General features: G+C 52.7%; 1 protein-coding gene across 1 annotated transcript; it reads right to left on the bottom strand.

The window, feature by feature from the left end:
* Positions 1 to 547: 547 nt before the first annotated feature.
* TMEM209 (transmembrane protein 209) lies at positions 548 to 14,235 on the bottom strand. Its single transcript, XM_086475144.1, has 15 exons — positions 14,188 to 14,235; positions 13,347 to 13,486; positions 13,181 to 13,239; positions 12,284 to 12,415; positions 11,058 to 11,296; positions 10,579 to 10,783; positions 9,566 to 9,741; positions 9,083 to 9,154; positions 7,925 to 8,021; positions 6,447 to 6,572; positions 5,942 to 6,039; positions 3,359 to 3,473; positions 2,514 to 2,611; positions 1,792 to 1,865; positions 548 to 1,550 (listed from the first exon to the last, which is right to left on the bottom strand). Exons 1-15 carry the CDS (start codon positions 14,230 to 14,232, stop codon positions 1,496 to 1,498), a joined length of 1,731 nt encoding a protein of 576 aa, XP_086331270.1. The 5' UTR covers positions 14,233 to 14,235; the 3' UTR covers positions 548 to 1,495.
* Between the last annotated feature and the right edge of the window lie 8,225 nt (positions 14,236 to 22,460).

Raw genomic sequence — 22,460 nt, 5'->3', positions numbered from 1 at the left:
AAGAGGCTGGGCAGGCTCCTGGCGGTGCCCCTGAGGGGATGTGCTGGAGAAACACCCATTTTTTGGTCAAATAAGAGAATTTCTGCACATCCAGAGCCTTTCGCACGTGGGAGCGACGGAGCTGGCGGGGCAAAAAGCAACGGGGAGGGCCCTGCGCCGCCCTCGGGGTGCGAGACCGGGGGGAAAGCTCAGCTAAACCCCGTTCTTGACCGTCCCTCTGTGGTCCGTGGATGGATTTGATGCTGAACCAGAGGAAAAAAGCCAAACAAGCGTTTGATAAACTCCTTTAATCCGGGAACCAAAGGAGCCATTTTGTTATCAGTCCCTCGGCAAATCCGCCCCCCCCCCCCCCCCCCCCCCGCCTCCCTCTGGAGACAGAGTCGCCAATAACGGTCAGTTCACACCAAAAAAAAAAAAAGAAGAGATAAAAAAGGAGAGCACCTGCCCCGAGCGCAGTACAAACCCCTCCAGTAAAAATTACAGCCCCCAAAATACCTGAACGCAACAAAACACGGGGGGGGGGGGGGGGGAGGGAAATTCTCACGTGTACAAGCGGGTTTTTTGGCCGAGAGCGAGGCGGGGGGGGGTTGTTTGCTGAGACGCAGCGAGGGGGGAACAAGCCACCACCCTCCTCTTCAGCTCACAGGGATCTTCAGCACCTCGGGGCCGCTGCCTTTGTACCCCCCTTTAAAAAATGAACTACTAAAACTAACTCACACCCTTCCAAAACGCTCTTTTATCAGAATTTACAACAGATTCTTCCCGCCCACCCCCCCTATAAAAAGTTGTTGTTTCCAATGTTTGATATTTGCCACAAAAAGTGGGTTTGGGACTTTTTTTTCCCCCCAAAAAGCTCGTGGGTTTAGAAAGCCTGGTCTCCCGCCGAGATTTGCTTGTTTTGTAGAATAAAAAGTCAAAATAAAAATCCTATTTCCCGAAACCGGCAAGTCAGCGGCGGTTCCGTCGCCGCAGCCGCAGCGCAGAGCCCCAGCCCACCTCGTGGGGGCAGAAAACCCAACGACACCGAGAGCCAGGGATTAAAAGAATGGTTTTCTTCTCCAAAACAAGCCTAAACTTCACCATTTGGCTTTTCTCGTGCCTATTTGGCCAACTTCAGGGTCCAAGAAATTCCAATTTGCTGGATCTTTCCCACGGGGCGCGGCTGCGCGCACCCTCAGGGCTGCTTCAGCCCTGGAAGGCGGCTGGAAGTTTAGTCCCGAGATCAGTTAAGCGCTGAGGGCCCCGTGGAACAGAACCACCGAAGGGCTTTTCCAACAGGATCCGTTGCGGCGAGGAGGCGGGAAGACCAAACCCGCCCGGCGTTGGGAGGCAGCAGCGTCTCGACAGGGAAACGTTGGGTCACGGACCCACGGAGGAATCGCCGACGCTTCCCCTCCGGGCCGCAAAGCCGAGCGGAAGTTTATCGCCGATAATCCACGGTGCCGCTCAAGTTCATCCCGCCCAGAGGAGCGTCGCTCCCCTCCTGCCGGAGACGTTACTCTCCAAAAATCCACAGGACGTTGACTCCCGACAAACCCAGGCTGACGCGCCTGCAGGACCAAGAAGTTTATCGCCGTAAATGATGAGTAAACGAAATGTAAATTAAAATATGAAACAAAAAACGCCCCAATTCCACAGCGCAGCAGCGGGGTCAGGGCGCAGGACCGAGCGCGGCTCCTGCAGCACAGAGGAGAATCGGGACGTTGGAGGGCTTAAGATTTATCCCGTTTGGTGAAAAAGCCGCTATCGTTTCCGACAAAAAAAAAGATGATTTTAACGCCAAGGACTCACCCCAGCATCCCGGCTTCTTTGGTCTTTATGATATAGAGGAACATAAGCAAGGTGTGGAACATGTTGTTTCTGCCCTGAATCCACAGGAAGAGAAAAGAAGGTGGAAATCAAGTCACGGAGGTGAAATCGTAGCAATGTTTCAGGCAGAATAAGCCCCCACAGGGGAAAAGCATCAGGAAACGGCACTCTGAGGGAGTTTTTGCCTTAATACTTCACTTTTTTTTCATCAGGTAAATACCAGAAAAAGCCCCCAAGTGGGTTTTGGCTGGATTATCATCTCCAGACACTTGAAATGCCGGAGCTGTTTGGAAAGCAGAGACCCAGCCACACCCAGGGATCCGTATAAAGGCACAATTTGCAGAATTTCACCGGTTTGAGCCGGGGAGCTTCCCCGCCGGACAAGCACCGCGGTCGCTGGCCTTACGGGGCGACGAGGCGCGTGAGGGGTTACACGAGGTGGCGTTTTAAGGCAAATGGTCAGAAAACAAACAAGAGGAAGGTGCTCCCCAGGTACTGCTGCCGTAAACAAGTCCTCGAGCGGTTATTTAGCGGCAGACTGAAGCGCCACGTCGTAGCCAAAAACAAAGCTAACGGTTCCTTCCCGCATCGGGCCAGCCTGCGGGTGAAAATACTCAATAAACGTGGCTCGGGCCTCAAAAACCCACCCCGAGGCAGCCCCGCCAGTGGGAGAAGCGCCCCCCCCCCCGCCCCCCCCAGGGCACCTCGGGCAGGTTGTAGACGTGGCGCTGGTAGATCAGCTCGTAGTGGGGCGGATTGATGCTGCTCTGGTAGAGGCAAAACACGTTTTCGTTGGAAGTGTCTGCGAGCGAGAAGGGTAAAAGATGGTGGGAGGGGGGCGAGGTTGTTGGGAGGGGGCGAGGCTGGTGGGAGGGGGGGAGAGGTCGCTGGGACGAAGAGATTGCTGGGAGGGGGGCAGAGGTCGCTGGGACGAAGAGATTGCTGGGAGGGGGGCAGAGGTCGCTGGGAGGGGGGCAGAGGTCGCTGGGAGGGGGGCAGAGGTCGCTGGGTGGAAGAGGTTGTTGGGCGGAAAAGGTTGTTGTGAGGAAGAGGTTGTTGGGCAGAGGTTGCCGGGCGGAGGGCAGCGGTTGCCGGGCGGAGGGCAGCGGTTGTTGGGAGGCAGAGGTTGTTGGGCGGAGGGCAGCGGTTGTTGGGAGGCAGAGGTTGTTGGGCGGAGGGCAGCGGTTGTTGGGAGGCAGAGGTTGTTGGGCGGAGGGCAGCGGTTGTTGGGCGGAGGGCAGCGGTTGTTGGGCGGAGGGCAGCGGTTGTTGGGCGGCGGGCAGCGGTTGTTGGGAGGCGGGCAGTGGTTGTTGGGAGGCAGAGGTTGTTGGGAGGCAGAGGTTGTTGGGAGGAGGGCAGCGGTTGTTGGGAGGAGGGCAGCGGTTGTTGGGAGGGTGGCAAGAGGTTGTTGGGCGGAGGGCAGAGCTTGCGGGGCGGAGGGCAGAGGTCGCTGGGCGGGGGGCAGAGGTCGCCGGGCGGGGGGGGTGTGGTTCAAATGGCACCGACGCGACCCGAGAGGCCAAGAGCAGCCGAAGGCGAGGGCTGGCACCTGGTTTATCCGGCGTCTGAATGAAGTGCTGGGAAGTGAAGGTTTTGCCGTCGGGATACTTGGGGTGCGGCGGCAGCCGGGAGTCGAGGTACGTGCAGAAGACGTGCATAACGATCTGGGCAAAGAAAACCAAAACGAACGTTATCGGCCTTAAAAAGACAGCGGTGTTCTCGCCACCAGCCCAGGCGTTAGTTACAGGCTGGGGGCGGCCAGGCTGGCCTAAGCCCCCGTGTTGAGGGGCCCACGGCAGCTTAACGGGTTGAGGCTGGGCCGGCCACTCACGAGTGACAGACCCTCTCTGTGAACCCCTCTGCCCTCCCAGAAGGGAAAAGGAGAGAGAACAAGGGAGAGAGACTTTACGGTTTGGAAAAGAAAACTGAAACAGCTTTAATGGAACAGTAACAACAAGAGAAAAGATAAGAATAAGGAAATAACGAAATATACACAATATGTACAAATAGATACAAACCCAACACCAAACCCAACTCCCCCCACCCCGATGACGACACGTCCCCCCCACGCTGCAGGGCTGGCACTGGGGCAGTCCCAGGCCGGACTGGGCAGCCGATGGAACCGGGTGCAGGAGCTGGACTCAGGCCCTGGATTCAGGGACGCACGGGGCGGGATGGACGACAGAAGGACAGACAGAGCCCTCCTCAGGTGTCGCCATCGAAGAAGAGAGATGGACCCTGGTGACCCCTCAGCTTTGCACTGACCGTGCCGTCCGTGGGGTGGAACACTTGGTGGGTCAGGTTTGGGTCCCCTGGCCGGTTCGCTCCTCCCTGCAGGGGCGGCCTTTTTCGGGCTGGGGACCCTTTTCCCTCCCGGCACCCCAACACGGGGTACAAGACTCAGCAGTGGCCTTGGTGGCTCCAAGAACAAGGACAAGCCAGGGCCTCTCTGCAGCCCATCCCTGGGTGCTGGCTGTGACCATCAGGGGTTGGCACTGCTGGAGCAGTCGCTGGCTGGAAATAACGTCCTGCTGTTGGTTTCAGAAAGTGCCGGTACTTGGAGGGGACTGAACTGAAAAGTGGAAGCACTAAAGCAGAATTCGTTCTGGTTTAGCCCAAACCAGGACAAGCAAAGACTCCAACGGCCCAGGCTCACGCCGCCAGCACAGAGGGAAGTTCGTTTCTTCCACTCAGCACAGCAGCCCCGGTCACACCGCGGTAAAACCGGTGCTGTACGTTGGGAGCTCGGTCCCCACCCGGGTGACTTCTCCCCGGTGTCCTGCAGGATTTGGCAAAGTCACGGATCTTCCTTAGCAGGTTTAGGCCCGTTTCCATGAGGGGGGCTCTGCGCTGGCGGCGAGGATTTGGCCAAGAAGGGCAGGCGGAACCAAATCACGCTACGCCTATCGAGCAAATCTCTCCTTTTCCTTCACCAACACCAAAAATCACTGGGAGAACCCGAGCTGGCCACAAGTCTTATGAAGACTGACAAAATTTGGCAATGAAGTCCTAGAACGAGTAGCCAGAAAACCACCCCATGACCCACTATCAGTATTTTAACCCTTCCTGGAGAGCTCTCGACATTTAACGGGGGGCAACCTCAGCACCTTCGCTGTCGTCTGATATTTTCTGTGCTCATTCGATGCAACAGGATCTGTTCCACACTAGAAACGAAAGAGTTTCTCTGGGGAAAACGCCAAAAATCTCAAGAAATCTGGGAGGTGCGCCTCGGAACTCACAGCTTTGTACTACCGTGGTCAACAAAAACGCAAAATTGTCTATTTTTCATCTTTTTATAGTCATGATCTTGAGAAAGTCAATGTCTAAACTTCACTGCAAGTGTCTCTATTCATCTCGTACATGGAACTTCCGTGCTGGAGCTCTCAGGAGTTTCATAGAGCGCCCAACACCGCCTCTCCCCCTGGGTTTTGATGAGAGGCCGAGCCCCAGGGGGGCGCTGCTCCATCTCACGATCTCAAAGCGCTTTTGAGCCGCTCGCTCCGCCAAGGCAGAGTTGCTCCGGGGGCGGCCGCTACCAAATACGTCACCATCTTCCCAAACAGCAAATCGAATCTTATTTCAAGAGCGATTTGGTACAACCGGTGCTTCCAGTGATTGAACCTTGTCATACCTTCGTTGGCAAAGTCGGGAAGCTCCGCCACGCCGATCTCCTGCTTTTTACTCTCCCAACTAACGGAAAAATCTCTTTACAGAGAGGAAAAAGAAAGAAACGGCCCTAAATCCGCTTTCAGGACAGAGTTCAACTGAAGACTCGCACCGCAAAGGCAGCTTTCTACTCCCTGATTCGCTCCGTGGTCTTCCTTCTCCTGATTTTAACGACCTCAGCTCAATTTTCAAGCCGTTGTTTACACGGAGGCGCCGTCCCTCCTCCGGATTATCGAGCTAAGCACCGCCGCAGGGCTTCTCTCGGGACACGCGCCACCTTCGGGTCTCTCACAACATGTTACCGCCTCAAACGGCGGTCACACCACTCAATCTGCCTTTTTTTCCCCCGCTCTGTCCCTAACAGCAAAGGAAAATGAGGTTTATCAGGTTCCCAAACGACATCCTGGCTACTCCCTCCCAAACCGACGCTGAAAAGCACCGTACCAAGGCGTCTTCGAAAACTTACAGAGGAATCCGTGGGCAGGTCTGTGTCCCACTTGCGGCCTTTGAAATCCCCTCCTCTGTTCCATCGGAATGAACTCATGCACCCGCCCTGGGAGAGCTCTGAAAGGACAAGATTTATCCAGTTACCGGGGGCTGGAAGCGCAGAAAGAGGCGGTTTGTGCTTGTTTCAGGGGCTTTGTACGTGTTTGCGGTGCAGAAAAAGGTACAAGTTCATGAACTGCTTGTGCCGGTAACACGGGGAGGGAAATTCACAGGGTCGTTTTTGTATTTCGTTAGAGACGAACTCCAGCACTCTGCACCCTCAGCACGCAGGAGGAAAACGAAGGTTTTCAAGAACAATCCCCGAGTGACATCCAAGCCCCGCATCGTTCCAGCGCTACAAAAAAAGAGCGGAAACGTCTCTCCTGCTTAAAAGCAGCCCCGACCCCTGCCGTGACCCTTGGGACATCGATGCCGACGCCGCCCCCACCTGCCTGGTTTGAAGCCAGCACGGCGGCACCACGTACCTTTGATCCTCTCGACCAGATACTCCTGGTTGGGCGTCAGGTCCAAATACTGCACTATGGCGTTCAGGGTGGGGATGAGGGGAGCCTTCACGAGCGCCGCCTGCTTCAGGCTGCTGATGCTGGCTTCTGCAACACAGGGGCAGCCGGCGCGGGTCAGCCGCCACCGCCGCGCAGCCCCGGCCGCCTCCCCGGCCGGGCTCTCCCTCCCGGTGCCGCGGGAAGGCCGGGAAGCGTTTGGCCCCCCAAGGCTCAGGGCGATGCCGGTGCGGCGGCAGGGTCTGCTTTACGGCACGGGATGGAGCAGCGGGGAGGGACCAGCAGCTGCTGTGGGAGCAGAGGGAGAGGAACGAGGTGGGGACAGGTGGGTCACTTGTTCCACGGGCATCAGGGTGAGGCAGGTGTTGAGGAGATGGGACAAGAAATACTATGAGCAGGGGGGGCAGGAGGCGAAAGGCGGGGGGGGGCGGGAGGCGAAAGGCGGGGGGGGGCGGGAGGCGAAAGGCGGGGGGGGCGGGAGGCGAAAGGCGGGGGGGGCGGGAGGCGAAAGGCGGGGGGGGCGGGAGGCGAAAGGCGGGGGGGCCGGGAGGCGAAAGGCGGGGGGGCCGGGAGGCGAAAGGCGGGGGGGCCGGGAGGCGAAAGGCGGGGGGGGCGGGAGGCGAAAGGCGGGGGGGGCGGGAGGCGAAAGGCGGGGGGGGGCGGGAGGCGAAAGGCGGGGGGGGCGGGAGGCGAAAGGCGGGGGGGGCGGGAGGCGAAAGGGGGGGGCGGGAGGCGAAAGGGGGGGGCGGGAGGCGAAAGGGGGGGGCGGGAGGCAAAGGAGGGGAAGGAGGCAAAAGGGGGGGGAAGGAGGCAAAAGGGGGGGAAGGAGGCAAAAGGGGGGGAAGGAGGCAAAAGGGGGGGAAGGAGGCAAAAGGGGGGGAAGGAGGCAAAAGGGGGGGAAGGAGGCAAAAGGGGGGGAAGGAGGCAAAAGGGGGGGAAGGAGGCAAAAGGGGGGGAAGGAGGCAAAAGGGGGGGGAAGGAGGCAAAAGGGGGGGGAAGGAGGCAAAAGGGGGGGGAAGGAGGCAAAAGGGGGGGGAAGGAGGCAAAAGGGGGGGGAAGGAGGCAAAAGGGGGGGGAAGGAGGCAAAAGGGGGGGGAAGGAGGCAAAAGGGGGGGGAAGGAGGCAAAAGGGGGGGGAAGGAGGCAAAAGGGGGGGGAAGGAGGCAAAAGGGGGGGGAAGGAGGCAAAAGGGGGGGGAAGGAGGCAAAAGGGGGGGGGGGGGGGGGGGGGGAGAGAGCTATTTATGAACTGCAGACACGACCAGCAGCGGGCCGGCATCAGTACCTCCCCAAATCTTACAAAGGACCCTCCCAGCTTCACGGAAGGCGGGACAGGGAACACCGACCACGCCCAGAGCCGGCGGGAAGGGAGCAGAGGTCCGTGCAGCCCCGGTTCACGGACCCCCTACCAACGCCCTCCTCGCCCCCAGCAGGCCCACCCTACCTCCGATCTGCAGCTCTGGACACCCCATTCTTCTCAGCTGAGTGCTCACGGACTCGATCTCTTGGACAAGCGGCACCAGAATAGTCTCATTAATCCACTGGGAAAGAAAAAGGTGAAAATTCAAGAGGTGGGAAGAACAAAAATGTTTAAAAACCCCCCAACCCTTGGCTTATGTCCTACTAATCATCACTGTTACAATCACAAAGCAGCTTAACAACAGCAACAACACTGATGCCAGCCAAGGAGGAAAGTAATTCCATGAGAATATCAAGTTAGGCAGAGTTTAAACGACCCATTAGTACCTTCTAAAAGGCCCGAAAAGTCAATGTAAAGGAGAGTCAGGAAAATAAATTTCTAGAAAGTATTAGACAAAGCTTCTCTGAACAACGAGGGAAGGAGCGTTGTGAAGCACAGCCCTCCCTCCACACAGGTAATTCATGCTTTGATGAGTCCAACCCCTCTGGCATTTGTTTCAGGAAATCAAGGAGCTGACAAACACTCCGTGTGGGTGACAGGATTTGGGAACTGAAGCTGGCGCTAGGCTCAGGAATCAGGTATGGATCTCATGCTCATCTTTGCTCTCCATCAATCTTATTATTCCATTTAAAAAAATCCAAACGTAACCCCCAAGCAGAACTGCACACTGGGTAGGATGCTCTGACTGAATCAGTCTGATTAATTCATTTGCCATTGTGTGCAATTAAGTCCTCTTTGCTACAGCAATTCCTGTTGGTAAGATTAAGCTTTTTTCTTTATTTTTTTTTTTGCTTTTTATTACGCTGCTCGGGACCATCAGAAAAAAACCCAGATGCCTTCGGGTTAGAATTTTCTGTGCTTTGAGCCCAGAAAATGAGTTAAGAAATACTGTGGAAACATCAATTCAGCGATCTGAGTAACAGCGAGGGAAACCAAATCTTGTCTCATCCGAGATGCTTTTGTTGGTCACTCAAAAGTGGATGAATATAGTTTTCAGAACAAAAACCACTGAGGTCAGGTCAAAAAAGCATCTCAGCAGTTCTCTCTCAAAGCACACCGTGTTTTTCCCTCCCCAGTCCTCAGACAGACGCTGCAATCCTTCCCTCCTCCTCTGGTGGGACACGGAGGTGCTTTTCCCCTCTGGTTCCCACAAACCAGGCAGCCCTTGGAGACGGGACTCACGTTTCGGAACTTGGCGGTCCAGGAATCCATGTGATCAAGGAGCTGCCGGTTCATTGTCACCCGTGCCCAGACCTAGGGAAAGATTTATTAAGTCCACAACAGAATATCGAGAGTTTTTCTGGTGACAATTTCTGGTATTAACCACAGCACATCGTTCAAATCATGGGTTTCCCAAAATTCTCAGGCAGCTGCTGGGCGTATCTTGTGGCTCCCACAGCAGCTCCACGTATGACACTCGCGCTCTCCGTTCACGGTACCATCGGCTGGCGTGAGCCCAAATTCAGTTTTAAGCTCTCTGCTCTATTTGGATAAAATTGGTCTGAATTTTAGGATTGATTTAAGAAGTATTTGAATGGAAAGCTTCATTAGGTTGATGTAGGAAACAAAGAAAATCTCTCCATCGTTTTTGGTACAGCTCAAACCCAAACCTTTCTATTTCAGAGGCCTGTTTCTCCCTCTCGACCACCCTGCTGCCCAATTTACCTCCTCTGCAGCCTGTTTGGAGCTCAGATCCGCTTCGTCCTTGTGCGCTGAGGGAGCCTGGGGCCTGCAGGCCAGCTGATACTGGAACTTCCTCAGCACCTGCGCGTAGTCGGCCATGGAGCGGCTGTAGTTCCAAAAAGTTGGGCTGCTGGAAGGAGAGCTGGAATCTGAACTTCCTGAAACGACCCATTCGTTAACCAGTCACGGACAGGTATGGCCAAGTCATTCTGGACACAACAGGTCGCTGCCTTAAGGCTTTAACAAGAGACACCAACACCCACGACCACGAATACACCCACTGAAGTCGCTCTGCACAAAACTGCTTTCACCCTTGTCTCGACTGTCCCCATCCAGGAGAAAAACCGCCTGTGGGTAAGTCAACCCCCCTTGATCCGAAACGCCTTCTCCACAAGACACCCCCCCTCTCATCAAGGTGGTGAAGCCACCTCAGCGTCCTACCACGGTCCGTTGCAGCCCACAAAGGCTGCAGAGAGAATCTGTCAGCGCACAATTCCGTACGCTGCAGCGGCAGCACCACGTGTCCCATCCACAGGAACACTTTGGAGGAAAACTTTCTCAAGCTCCCACGCCATGGAGACGTGTAGAAGCGACAGCCTTTTACCTCGTGCCTTAATTCCTCACCTCGTGCCTTAATTCCTCACCTCGTGCCTTAATTCCTCACCTCGTGCCTTAATTCCTCACCTCGTGCCTTAATTCCTCACCTCGTGCCTTAATTCCTCACCTCGTGCCTTAATTCCTCACCTCGTGCCTTAATTCCTCACCTCGTGCCTTAATTCCTCACCTCGTGCCTTAATTCCTCAGCAGAAGCCCAAACTGTTCAGCAACCACCTTCACCAAGCTCACAGGTGATTACCCTAAACAAGTTGGGTGTTTTCACTGGCACGAGTACACTGGAATCCTTGGCAACTTCTCTCATCCCCAAAAGCCAATCTCGAAGAAAACCAACACCTCCTCCTCCCCAAGCTTTTCCAAACAAACCAGTTTTTCTCTACCTAGCTGAACTCTGTGCTGTTTCTCTTCTTCATTTCGAAGGAAGGTGTCCAGCGACTTGAGGTCTGTCATATAGTCTTCTTTGCCAGTGGGAGAGTTATACAGAACGGGCGAAGAGCGGTAACGAGACCTCAGCCCGCCGCCTTCCACCGGTCCGACGTTCGTGGGGTACGGCGATCCGCTGGGAGAGGGGCTGAAGCTGGAAACCTTGGGCAAACAAACCCAAAACCCGTTGTGTCGGGGGGTTTTTTTGCTACTTTGTGGTTTAGTTCCTTATTTTTGCTTTATTCAGAAACAAACCAGCCACTCAAAAACCAGCGAAGCCACTCAGGGAAAAAAAGGACAAACCCCAATACCACAAATTTCCATCTGCTTGGCCAAGGGAGCAAAGACTCTCCCTGCTGGCTGCTGCTCGCCTTCGACGGCATCTGGCACAACACGAGGACCGGGCTGTACCCTTGGGAGCCACCTTGGCCATTACCTTGTTGTAGCTGCTGCCTGGTGAATAGGTGACAGCGCTGCCGTAAGAACTGCTGTTGCTCGACAGAGCCTGTAGCTGAGGGCTGTAGCCTGTGAGACAACCGGTAGTAAATTTCGGGCTGGCGCTGGGGGAGCGGGAGGGGCTGTAGCTCAGCACGCTTTGACCCTGGATGGGAGGAGAAGGCGTCGAAGAGGGGACTGCCGTGGCTGCCAGCTCACGGGGCGGCGTTGTTTCTACGGCTGCGGGAAGGAGAAACCAGAAGTAGCGGCGCGGAGGGGGCAGCCCCGAGCTCTCCGCCTCGCTTCCAAGGCAGGGCAAGTGCACACCCAACGCTAGCTGAAGGCTATTTTAAAAAGATGCTGGAAGAGACACTGGAAACAATCTGGCCCCTACAGAACTCAGCAGTCAGGCCACTGACAGGAGGAAAGAAAAACCCCCAGAAGACAGAGACACCACTCCAACTCGTACAAACCCTACAGCTTCAGATTTCAGTCAAATGTTACCAAGCACCTTGCACAACCCAGGGGGGCTTCTCTAACCCCCCCTGACTGCTTTGTGCATCCTTAGCACATCGAATGTCTTAACTTCTCTGTGCAAATAAACACAGGAGATCCTTGAACTTTGGTGACAGAGCATTACTCCTGTCTGCTTCCCGTTTTCCAGGGGCAGACTAGCAGAGCACTAGTGCCACCAGTTTGCTTTTGGCTCATTTACCTTGTCAGGTTCTGCTGCATTTTAAAGCTTTGCCTTGATGCTCAAGAGCGACTGCTCTCTAGGCTCATCTTCAGGCTTCACACGAAGGTCTGTCTGTCCCTCTAATTCGGTTTTACCCAGCGTGATATTAGCAGGATATCAAAATTAAAGATAAACCTGCACTTTCTGCCGTGCTCCTAGTCCCATGTATAGGTTATAAATTCCTTGTGCAGCCTCACAACGTCCCAGTCTCTCCCCGTCCTTTGGCAGCCACTATCACCCCGTCCTTTTTCACCGTATGTGGTTTTTTCTCCACCACTTCTCCCCACAAACTCTCATCAAATTACCACTTGCTGTCATGAATTTTAACAGGCTGCCAGTAATTTCCTTTATCGCTCAGGTCAGACGAGGTAATTCAGAACTCACTCTACTACAGCACTCTGCCGTTGAGAAACACATTGTCTCAAAACAAAACCCAAAAAGAATTAAAAAAAAAAAAAAAAAAAAAAAAAAGAGGTATTTATTCCACCCACCTGCGTTCCGCAGCCCCAGCAGGGTCTGCTGGCCGGGGCTCATGACCAGGCTCGTCGGTGCCACTGTGTACTTGAAGTACCTCCAGAAATCAAACAGGGCGTTCAGGCTGAACAGAGACGCGAGCGCCAGTTCTAGAAGAAACACAAAAAACTTTTTACCACGGTTTGAGCAAAGGGGAATAATAAAAGTCGCGTTGTTTGCAAAAGCAGGCATGCGCCCATCAAAACCAGGCCATTATTAGTGCCATCAGTAAGGACCAATTCGGGCAAGTCTCTAAGATTTCTTCACCTTTTTATGCAAGAACCATTGGAGATCATTTTCCTTGCCACAGTGAGACTCATTTATCTTGCTAACGCTGAGTTTTTCAAAAATGGACGCTCATTGCCCAAAAGGGACATAAACTACTGCAACGAAGTTGCACAGTATTTCTCAAAAATCCTTTGCCATCAAATCATCTGTCACTCATCTCGTGATTTTTCTCCCCTAGCTTAGAGTCTACTCCCCCAAAACTAACTTTAATCATTGTGAAGCCCCGAAACTAACTATCGTGAAGGCTCGCCCACACCCACCGTGCAACACAGCAGTCAAATGTGCAGTTCTCCACGCATCGAACAGATTTAAGGCACCAAGCAAGTTTCTCGTGCCTTTTCATCACATATCTAAGAAAGCTGTTAACACTCCTTACTAAAAAGGATGAAACTCCAACAGTTTCAGAAGAGAAAACAGAAAGCAAAACAAAGTTTTGGTTTAAATTTAAAAAAAAAAACAAAATAAAAATAAAGAAACAATCAAGAAAAAAAGAAGGCTTGCTTGAAAATGACTTCCCCGGCGATAAAACTGACAAGTGAAAAAAGAAAAGAATCCTGGAAATTAATGGAAACGCCGCAGCGACTCACCAATATACCAGAGTGGCCAGTACGTGATGTTGTAATATGAGCTTATCAGTTTTCCAGTCCTGAAAAGAAAAGCAAATTATCACCTTGGAACAATCCCATCCCGGGAAATATTTAGGGGTACACAAGGTAGCTGCTTTGTTGGAAGCAGCTGTAACAGCTAACGCACATTTCAGCATAGATCATGCCCGCCACGCAGGCATTGAGCAGCCCCCAGGCCCAGACCACTTTCCGGGCTTCAGACTCCTTCCTCATCCTGATGGTCCTGTCGATGAGGGAAGTCGCTGGACTCTGCTCTGGTGTCATTATCTGTAGTAACGAACAGAGAGGGAAGACAAAAGCTGTCAACTTTTATACAGGCAGCAGGAGATGAAAGAAAAAGCAGTAATCCACGCCAAATTATATCAACGTGCTTTACCTTTAGTCATGTTTAGCACATTAAAAAACGCAACAGATTCTTTTCACCAACAAAAATAGGCAATTATTTCTTTGATTAACTCTGCTGTCAGCATTGTCACCTCGTTGCTGAGGAACAGCATCGATCCAGTGAGGAGCAGAGAAGAGGACAGAGGCAGATTCCAACCTCATTTTTGAAAAATAACACCCTTTGGAAGCGAGAGGCAAAGCTCCCGCCTTCTCCAGGCAAAGGAAGCCACGAGGAGGAAAGGCCTTGCAGAATTCTGCAGGATTTTTATTGAAAATCCCCGCTCCTTTCAGTAGGCAACGGAGTATTTTCAGACTGTACAGCCACCTCCTGTGGGCTCAGTGCATCTGAAAGGCAGCAGCCTTTACGGCCAGTAACACCTTATGTGAAAGAAATAACCCTGGTGACTTTTTCTGCTAGTCCTGTCACTGACAGATGGTACCATTCCTTCCTGCCACTCGCTTAAAAACTGGCCACGTCACTCTTCACTAGATGGGAACATAAATAATTGGGTTTTGGGACAAATACTTCAACTGTACATTATTACCTAAAAAAAAAAAAAACTACAAAACCCAAGTCACATTACCTGCTTCTTACTGGTACAAGGATTCAACGGTGAAAAAGTTAACATCAGGATTACTAGAAGAATTATACAAGAACCTGGTGATTCTGTTTTGGCAGGTTTTTTTCACCCAGTTTGAGCCCCAAGACCTCCCTTCCCACACTGACAAACGTAGCAGCCCTAAGCAGAGATCCTCTCCCCCATCCTCACGCTCCCAACAAGCAGAGATCCTCTCCCCCATCCTCACGCTCCCAACAAGCGGAGATCCTCTCCCCCATCCTCACGCTCCCAACAAGCAGAGATCCTCTCCCCCATCCTTACGCTCCCAACAAGCAGAGATCCTCTCCCCTACCCTCACATTCCCAACCTCTCTCCCTGAACTCTCCTGCAGACGCAGAAGTTGCTCTGTGAGGACACTGAAATAAAAGTGAGATTTGGGCCCCTTCTACTTGCTTAGGAGGGCTGGGTGGGGGGTTTTCACCTCCAGGCTGAAATATGTCCTCCCGCCCCCACCTAAGGCAGAGCAGTGAGGGGAGGCCTCACCTTCACAACCCACAAGGCACTGACCCCAGCGCCACACATGGGGGTCTCCCACACCTCCTCTGGCCCCAAAACCCCAGCGTGCCCCTCTGCCACACACAGCCCCAGCTCCCCTGGCCCGACACCCCACAGCACCCTCCACCCAGATCTCACTGTTACAATCGCAGAACCCCCCCCAGCTTCCCCTGCCCCCCCCCCCCCCCCCCCCGGGACCCTCAGAGCTCCCCCTACCCACACCCCACCGTCACACCCAAGCAGCCTCCACATCCCCCCCTTAGCCAGCACCCCCACCCCACCCAGGGGGGGGTCTCTCCAGCCCCCACCCCCCCAGTCCCCACTGTCAGAGAAGCTCCCCGCCACCAGACCTCACCGCTACCCACAGCTCGCACCCCTGTCACACAGAAGAGGCCCCCCCATCTGCCCCCCCCATCCTGACCGCTCTCCCACGGCGGCAGCCTCACATTCCCCCCCCCATTCCCCCCCTCCCGCCCCGACCCCCAGGGCTCGCTGCCGGCCACTGCCCGGCTCCAGGCAGCCTCCCCTCAGAGCCCCCCCGTGCAGGCCCGAGGAGCCGGGCGGTGCTGGGGGGGGGGGGGGGGGCGGTCACGGTACCTGCCGCAGGGCTGAGGCTCAGGGGACGTGAGGGGACCCACGGTCCCCCTCAGGGGGGGCTGGGGGACCCCCTTGTCCCAGCCGGGGGGGTGGGTGAGGGGAGCGCGCTGCTGGGCCTGTGGCGCGCCCCCCCTCACCCACGAGAGAGGAACCGGACGCAGCGTCCGCGCCTGCGCCGCTTGGGAGGAAGAGGCGGGGCCTAATCGCCGGGGGCTCTAGCGCGGGAGGCAGCGCCGCAGCGGATTGGTGGGCGGCGTGTTTCGGCGGGAAGGGGCGCGCGAGGCGGGCGCCGTGGTCGCCATGTTGGCCGCGCCGGGGGTGGTGTGAAGATGGCGGGGGGGGGGGGGAGGCTGATTGTGGTGGGGCGTCGCGCCTCGCCGTGTTTTTCCAAGTTATTTTTGTGCGGAAAATCCTGGGACCAGCACTCAGGGTTCACCACGGAGACAGAGGAGTCCTGTAAAATCAACTTTATTCGAGTAAAGGGAGAGTCCGCTGGGCACATCCCGTGGGGTCTCTCGAAGTTGCTGGGGTCGCAGCCCCCTGTTTATCCTCATTTCTTGGCCGCATAGTGAAAGAGTTAAACCCTTGACAATCCCTGACTAAGATACATACAAACTTTACTTGCATTTTTCCTGAGTTTTTCTTCCCCTGCAAGGATGGTTTTAGCTGTTTGCCGAGCAAAGCTGATAAATAGATAACATCCTGCCAGACATTAAGGAGGCAAAGCTCCAGACATTAAGGAGGCAAAACTCCAGCTATCAAGGAGACACCTCTAGTACACAACCGATCGTTACAAAACGTTGCATCAGAAAAGGGGCCCTGGCTTGTGCTCAAGAAGAAGGATTCAACTAGTGGACAGGGGAGGAAGACTGTGAACGCTGGGAACTCATCACCATCAGACGGACCTTCTCAGGAAATCTGATGGATATGTATGATTTTTGTGTATAGGAACTGATGTGTTTTGCTAGCCTGTTGGAGCACGGATGGAAGGAGCCATCCCCCGTGCTGCCCGGTGCCGTAATAAAGAATCCCTGCTTAAAAACAGTGAGTTTTTATTGAGTTTTCTTTGATTCAATAGGACCCTCTCCTGTTCTCCCTTGGCTGAGGTACTAGGAAGGCACAGGCTTCCCAATCCACCTACTACATATACTACATTTTTACCCCTTAACATGTACCCCCCTTTGCATCATGCATCGTATGTTTCATTATCATATCATTATGCATCTCCTGGGCGGAAAAGTTAATATTAATAAGTCTATTAAGCCTGCACACTTTTTCCTAAAGTTGAAAAGTTCAGACTTCCCTTGAAGTTTTCGAGGAAAAATTTTTGAATGATTTATCTAACAGAGCTTTGTAGTCTGGTGAGTTCTGATTGTCTCCTGCAAGTTGTCTTATCTACCAGAGCGTTGTAGTCTGGTCCTTGGTTCCTGTTGAGGTTCTCTAACTGCTGAGATATATGGCACCTTTTGTTTTACGAGGCCTGCTGAATAGTGCCGTCTGTCTGTCAAGACCTCCTTGTCTTAGTCTTGTTACTTAATAAACACATGGCTCCTCTTGTTGCATAAAATCATCAGATTTAGAACGTCAGACCTGTGTGCGTGTTTTGAAATCTGTGAGCACAGAAACCTCACCAGGTGATTGCGGTTTAGAAACCAGAGAAACTTGAAACCTGTTATGCACCAGTGATGCTGTTGGAAAACCCCTTATTCCTCGTATTCTGGTTTGAATATCAAGAATTCTAATTAGTAGATATTAATAAGGATAACTAGTGATAATTTTAGGTAGGTCAGTCTCAAATAGGATAAATGATTAAATAGAAAATAAAATCTGTATTGCCAATGCTGCTAGCATGCCTCTGTAAAATCCCAGACCCAAGGTGTTCATGAACCACTGATCTGTTAGTGGTTAGAAACAAGGACAGTGTGTTGCCGTCCGAGATGTCTGCAAGGCAGGGTTTATGATGGTACCCATGGTATAATCTCTGAATCGTGACCAAAGCAGGTACGAGCCAAGAGCCTGCGAGCCAAGGACGTGTTCCCTGACCAAACATGGTCCATTCGAGGAGTGGTCGAGACCTCTGACTCCCTGTCCACCCACCCAAATGACACCCCCTACTCACAAGGGAACAACAGAAGACTGCGACCGAGGCTGCGCGCTGATTTGCATCAGAAGCGAGAAGAGAAGAACCAACCGTCGAGAGGATGATAATGAATATGCATTGTATGGACTGAATATGTATGGATTTAATGTATAAATATCTGTGGATTGCAACGGGCCGGTGGACATCTTTGGGAAGGATCCTGTGTCCCCGGGGCGCATCGTTAATAAAGGACGTCTCTGCTGATCTAACGTGTGTAGAGGAGTTTTTCTGACCCACTGTGGATTTGCAACGCTCCGTACTTGCAAAAACACTCTCCTCCTTATCTATTCATTGTTTAGGCCTGTGGTATCTTGTACCAGCCTGGGTAAATGGTGCTATATTTTTGTAAAGACACCCTCATAATCCTATCATTTTTATAGCTAAATCAAAGGATTACGTACAGTAATGTGTATCGGGCTGCACGTTGCTGAGGTCAGCAGTTAAAACTTTTAAGAGATTTTGGGTCTGTGCGTGTCCGTAACGTCGTGTTTCCCATCTGAAACGCTGCGAGTGAAGAGTGTTGAGTTGGGTGCTAAAACAGCGTATCCAGAAGGTATTCCCTGAGGTAAAGGTGCTCCCGTTGGACAGGGTGGCTTTGGATAACACCCTCATCTCATCCGACCGGGTGGTAAATCACGCAGTGTTGTCGGTGTGGTGACACGCTGGCTTACCTCGCTGATGTTTTCATGCAATACGTGCTTTGGAGGCAAGAAGAGCAGGGTATGTCACCAGGTGGGGAGAACTGGGAACCAGCAAAGTGAAAGGAGCTGAATGGAGGAGCCAGACCTGGCCCGGGGAGGCATATTGAGCTGAGGTGGTTGCAACAGCTCGTACAAGACAGGGGCAGCAGCTTTGCAAAAGAAAAGAATATCTGGGCTATTCTCATTATCTGGGATATTCTCATTATCTGGGATATCCAGCCTGTTTCTTAATTTTTCCCACTCTGCTTCCAATTTGGGTAAATACAGTAACTTCCAAGTCGCCCCACTGTAAAGGCTGGTGGAATGTGTTATTTTGTTATAAAAAAGCTCGTTATAGGAAACACATGGTAATAAAAACACAGTTGGAGAAAGGGAGGAGACAAATTTAAACGGGATGAAAGCTCATTCGGTAGATCCACACCAATGGGCTGTTTCAGTTGCCTTCAGAGATCTGACTTTGACTCGTTTTCCAAGCAAGAGGATGAAAGCAAGCAAAGCATGAAATGGAGGTAATGTTTAAGGGCTGTTAAAAGCCTAATTTTGCCTCCCAGTCTCAAAGAGCTATTTGAGGATGGGGTGAATCGCCCTTCCTCAGGTACAGAGGAAGAAGAGTCTTGTTTTGGTACGATTCCCAGCTTCGACACGGCTTGAGTGAGAGGAGGAGAATCCCCCCCAACATCCTCAAAACACTACAGACCAACAGGACCTGAGGGGGTTGACGGAGGGTCGCAATCACGACAGACTTACCTACACCGTTGCAGAGAAGCAGGCACTTCTTTATCGCAGCGCTGGGAAACACGGGGGATAGCTCCTCCTGATGTGCTTCAAAGTTACATCAAAACCAGCATTTTCAGATCCTTTTTCTGAAAAGTCATGATCTTTAACATATTTTAACATCAGCATGCATGTTATGCCCGCGATTAATTTTGACTTTGACAATGATTGGTCCACCCTATTGTCCTGGGTTACAGTGTAAAATGTGCCAAAAGGAAAAAAAAAATATTCTATGACCATCTTCAGGAGCTGTTGAGACCAGGTGGGGCGGTGCTCCCTGCCTCCCCCCTCTGGACTATCTCCTGTCAATGGGCACAACAATGCCTTATCGCCTGACCCATCGATAACTCGCTCCTGGGCTATCTCCTGTTCATGGCCCATCGAGGAACTGCCTCACGACTCCCCATCCCATGGTGAGATGCTCCGCCCAGGGGGAAGGAGCCAAGCAGTCCATGCCAAATAAAAACTGAGATCTCCAACACCCTAGCAGCCTTCTTCCACGGGATTCCCAGAGGAGTTTTTCCCCCCCTACTGGAGTTCCAGAGGACAAGAGCTACCTACCTACCACTGGACCTTCGGAGGAAGACCAGACCCTTTTAACTGATCGCTGCTTCCACAGAACGACATCCATCGCTTCAGGAGGACTGCAGCCAGCATCTTATCGGACTGCTACTGCCACCCTAACAGGGTGTCAGGTTGTATTTCTGACTCTGTCAGTGTAAACCAGGGGGTTGTTTGTTTTTCCCTGCCTTGTGTTATATATATATATATATTAGTAAAGAACTGTTATTCCTATTCCCCATATCTTTGCCTGAAGGCCCGTTAATTTCAAAATTATAATAATTTGGAGGGAAGGGGGTTGCACTTTCCATTTCAAGGGAGGCTCCTGCCTTCCTCCGCAGACACCTGTCTTTCAAACCAAGACACCTATTAAATCCCTTTGTTAATATTCCTATACTAATATAACCATTGGTTATTTTACTGATCAAAATCTCTGATCTACAAATCAGGGTGGGGAGGATGTGGGAGTCTTCACAGCAACATTCCTTTGTTTCTATGATTTCATCCCATAAGATGAGAGAATTAGCTGAGAATGCACAATTTCGCCCCTCGTACCTGTCTTCCTGCCTCCCTGTTCTGTGCTCTGCACAATTTCACACCCCGCAGCAGCTCTGGCTTTGGCCGTCTCCATAAGGCAGCTGCTGTCTCTGAGCATCAGGGAGGTTTTGTGTATTTCTTACCATAATGTAATTCAATTGAATCAGGAAATAATTGAATACAAGACGTTAGTTGTTCGTTAAAAGCAATTCATTATCAATGAAAAGTAATTATCTATTCAAAATTCAGACCTGATTGTAACAAGGGCACTCCAGCCTTCCTTGGGTCACAGCCGGAGGACTCAACAGGCAGACAAGAGACCGCTTTGCGATGCCGTTGTCCCTCTGGCTCCGCAGGTGGCCAGCAGGTTCCTGAGGTGGTCGCCTGGACCATGGGTCACCGACGGGCTGCTCCGAGCGCCGAAACGCTCATATCCAGCGCCGAGGCTCCACCCTTTTCCCTCTCTTTGGTGGCGTTACTGGCAGAAAGCAGATGAGCGGGAATATGACGAGGATGAGGAAGGCTTGGGAGGGATCAGAGGGAAAATCCCGCCCTGTGCGTGCCCCATCATTTTGATTACCTGTCTTCGCTGTGCTGAGCAAGATACTGTTGAATTCTGTGTTTTCTGCTGACACCTGCTGGCTCTTAGCAGCAGGTTATTGTGGGCCTGACGCAAAACCTCTGCCTAAAAGGCTTTCACAACAAGCTGTAACTGTTTATAACCATCTCGTGGGATGATGTCACTGCTAGAACCGGTCTTTAATCTCCGGGTATAGGTAACTGATTGCGTCTCTCCCAGTATCCTTCCCATCCCCCTCGTGATATTACCAGTTACAATTCATCCGTGTGCTTGCTGTCCTAAAATGCAAAGCTACGACACGATCCGGTGGAGAGCGTGGTGCGTTATGAACTACCTGCTGTAGGACTGGAACACGCGAAGTCTGGGGACAACCCTGGAAAGCTGGAGGTCTCGCTTTCCTACTTTAAGGAAATTTGAATCGGAAATAAGCAGCTCCGCTGCGGTCAGTGTTGTTATACCGGCGTACAGCTGCAGATTTTCCGGAGAGATCAAAACGAGGGTTCTGCTCCTAAAATTATGCCAGTCACGTCTACAAACGGTGAGCCACATACGGAAATCCCTACTTATTCTGTATCCAGGGCATTCCCAAGGTGCCTTGCAGATTAGGAACGTGGAAATAATCCATTACTTACAGAAATAATAGTTCTCTCGCCAGTAATCCAAAATTAATTGTGTTATAGCCAATTAACTTTGATCATCCAGGAGAGGAGTTGCCGATGGCGCCCTTCGCCGTGTCGGCGTTACAGCTCGAGAAGATGAGAAAAGAACCATTTCTATCCAAAGGCGACATGTGTATGGGATTTCTGAGGAATACGGGATTTCTGAGGAACATGGGCTTGTCGAGAGTCTCGGCAGAAATGGCGAAGGCCGAGGGCTCCCCTCCTGGCTGCGTTTTCCTGGGGCAGGGGCTGGAGCTGTGCGGGGACCAGTCAGCTTCACGTCCCAGAACCTCTCTTGTAAGCTCCCGTGTGCCGTGACAATTGGCAGCGCGTAAGGAATTAACGTTTCTATGTTGTTCTGAGCAACATCATGTATATGACGTTATTTCCCTGAAACAGACCCTTCAGAAAGCCCAAGAGAAAAGATTATGTTCTGATGAAACGGAGAGCGATTCAAAAGGGAAATAGGACTTTTATAAGCTCGTGCATAGGGCTCAAAAAAAGCCGTTTAGAAAAATGCCTGGAGCCCCGAGAGAGAGCAGGAGGCGATGCAGAACACAAGCGGAGCGGGCAGAGGGGCCCAGTGGGGCAGCAGGAACCCAAGGAAAGCTCAGTCCAGCACGGGTCGTCTCCCCTCTCTGCCCCTTCCCTACTGAACTGCCAAACCCTTATTTTGAGTGGGTTGGAGACGAGGGGCACGGCAAGCCGTGGGCTCGCTGACCCTGCCCGTGTGATAGGAGAGTCCGCTGCGCCGTATCCTGGTGGCAAGAACATTTTCTAGACAGGGGCAACAACAGAGGATCCGGACTTTACAGAAAAGGACTGACTCCGCCCAAATTTGTGGCTTTTGAGGCCTTTCTAGTTGGCAGCGGGGCTCGTATCCATTCTGGCCCTCTGGCAATGACAGCACAGGCAAACTGTCCGTATATTTTAAGCAATTTTAAGCAGCGAGACAAAGTTGGGTTAGATGAGATTAATTTAACCATTCACTTCTTGGTGTGTCACCAGGGTGTTTGTGATTCACTGCGTGATACCACAGCCTCTTAGGACTGCGCAGAGAGGATGTCCCACCCTGCCCACGTCCCTGTGCCAGTGCCCTGAGAGTGTTAATTGCCCTGACGGGGCTCAGTGAGGGCCCGCACCCACACACCCTCCGCCCCTTGGCACGGGAGCTGCCTTTAAGATGAGAGGCC

Source organism: Leptosomus discolor, chromosome 1, assembly GCF_034619465.1.
Source record: "Leptosomus discolor isolate bLepDis1 chromosome 1, bLepDis1.hap2, whole genome shotgun sequence".
NCBI lineage: Eukaryota > Metazoa > Chordata > Aves > Leptosomiformes > Leptosomidae > Leptosomus > Leptosomus discolor.
The sequence above is the reverse complement of the archived record's forward strand: the minus strand, read 5'-3'. Positions and strand labels throughout refer to the sequence as shown.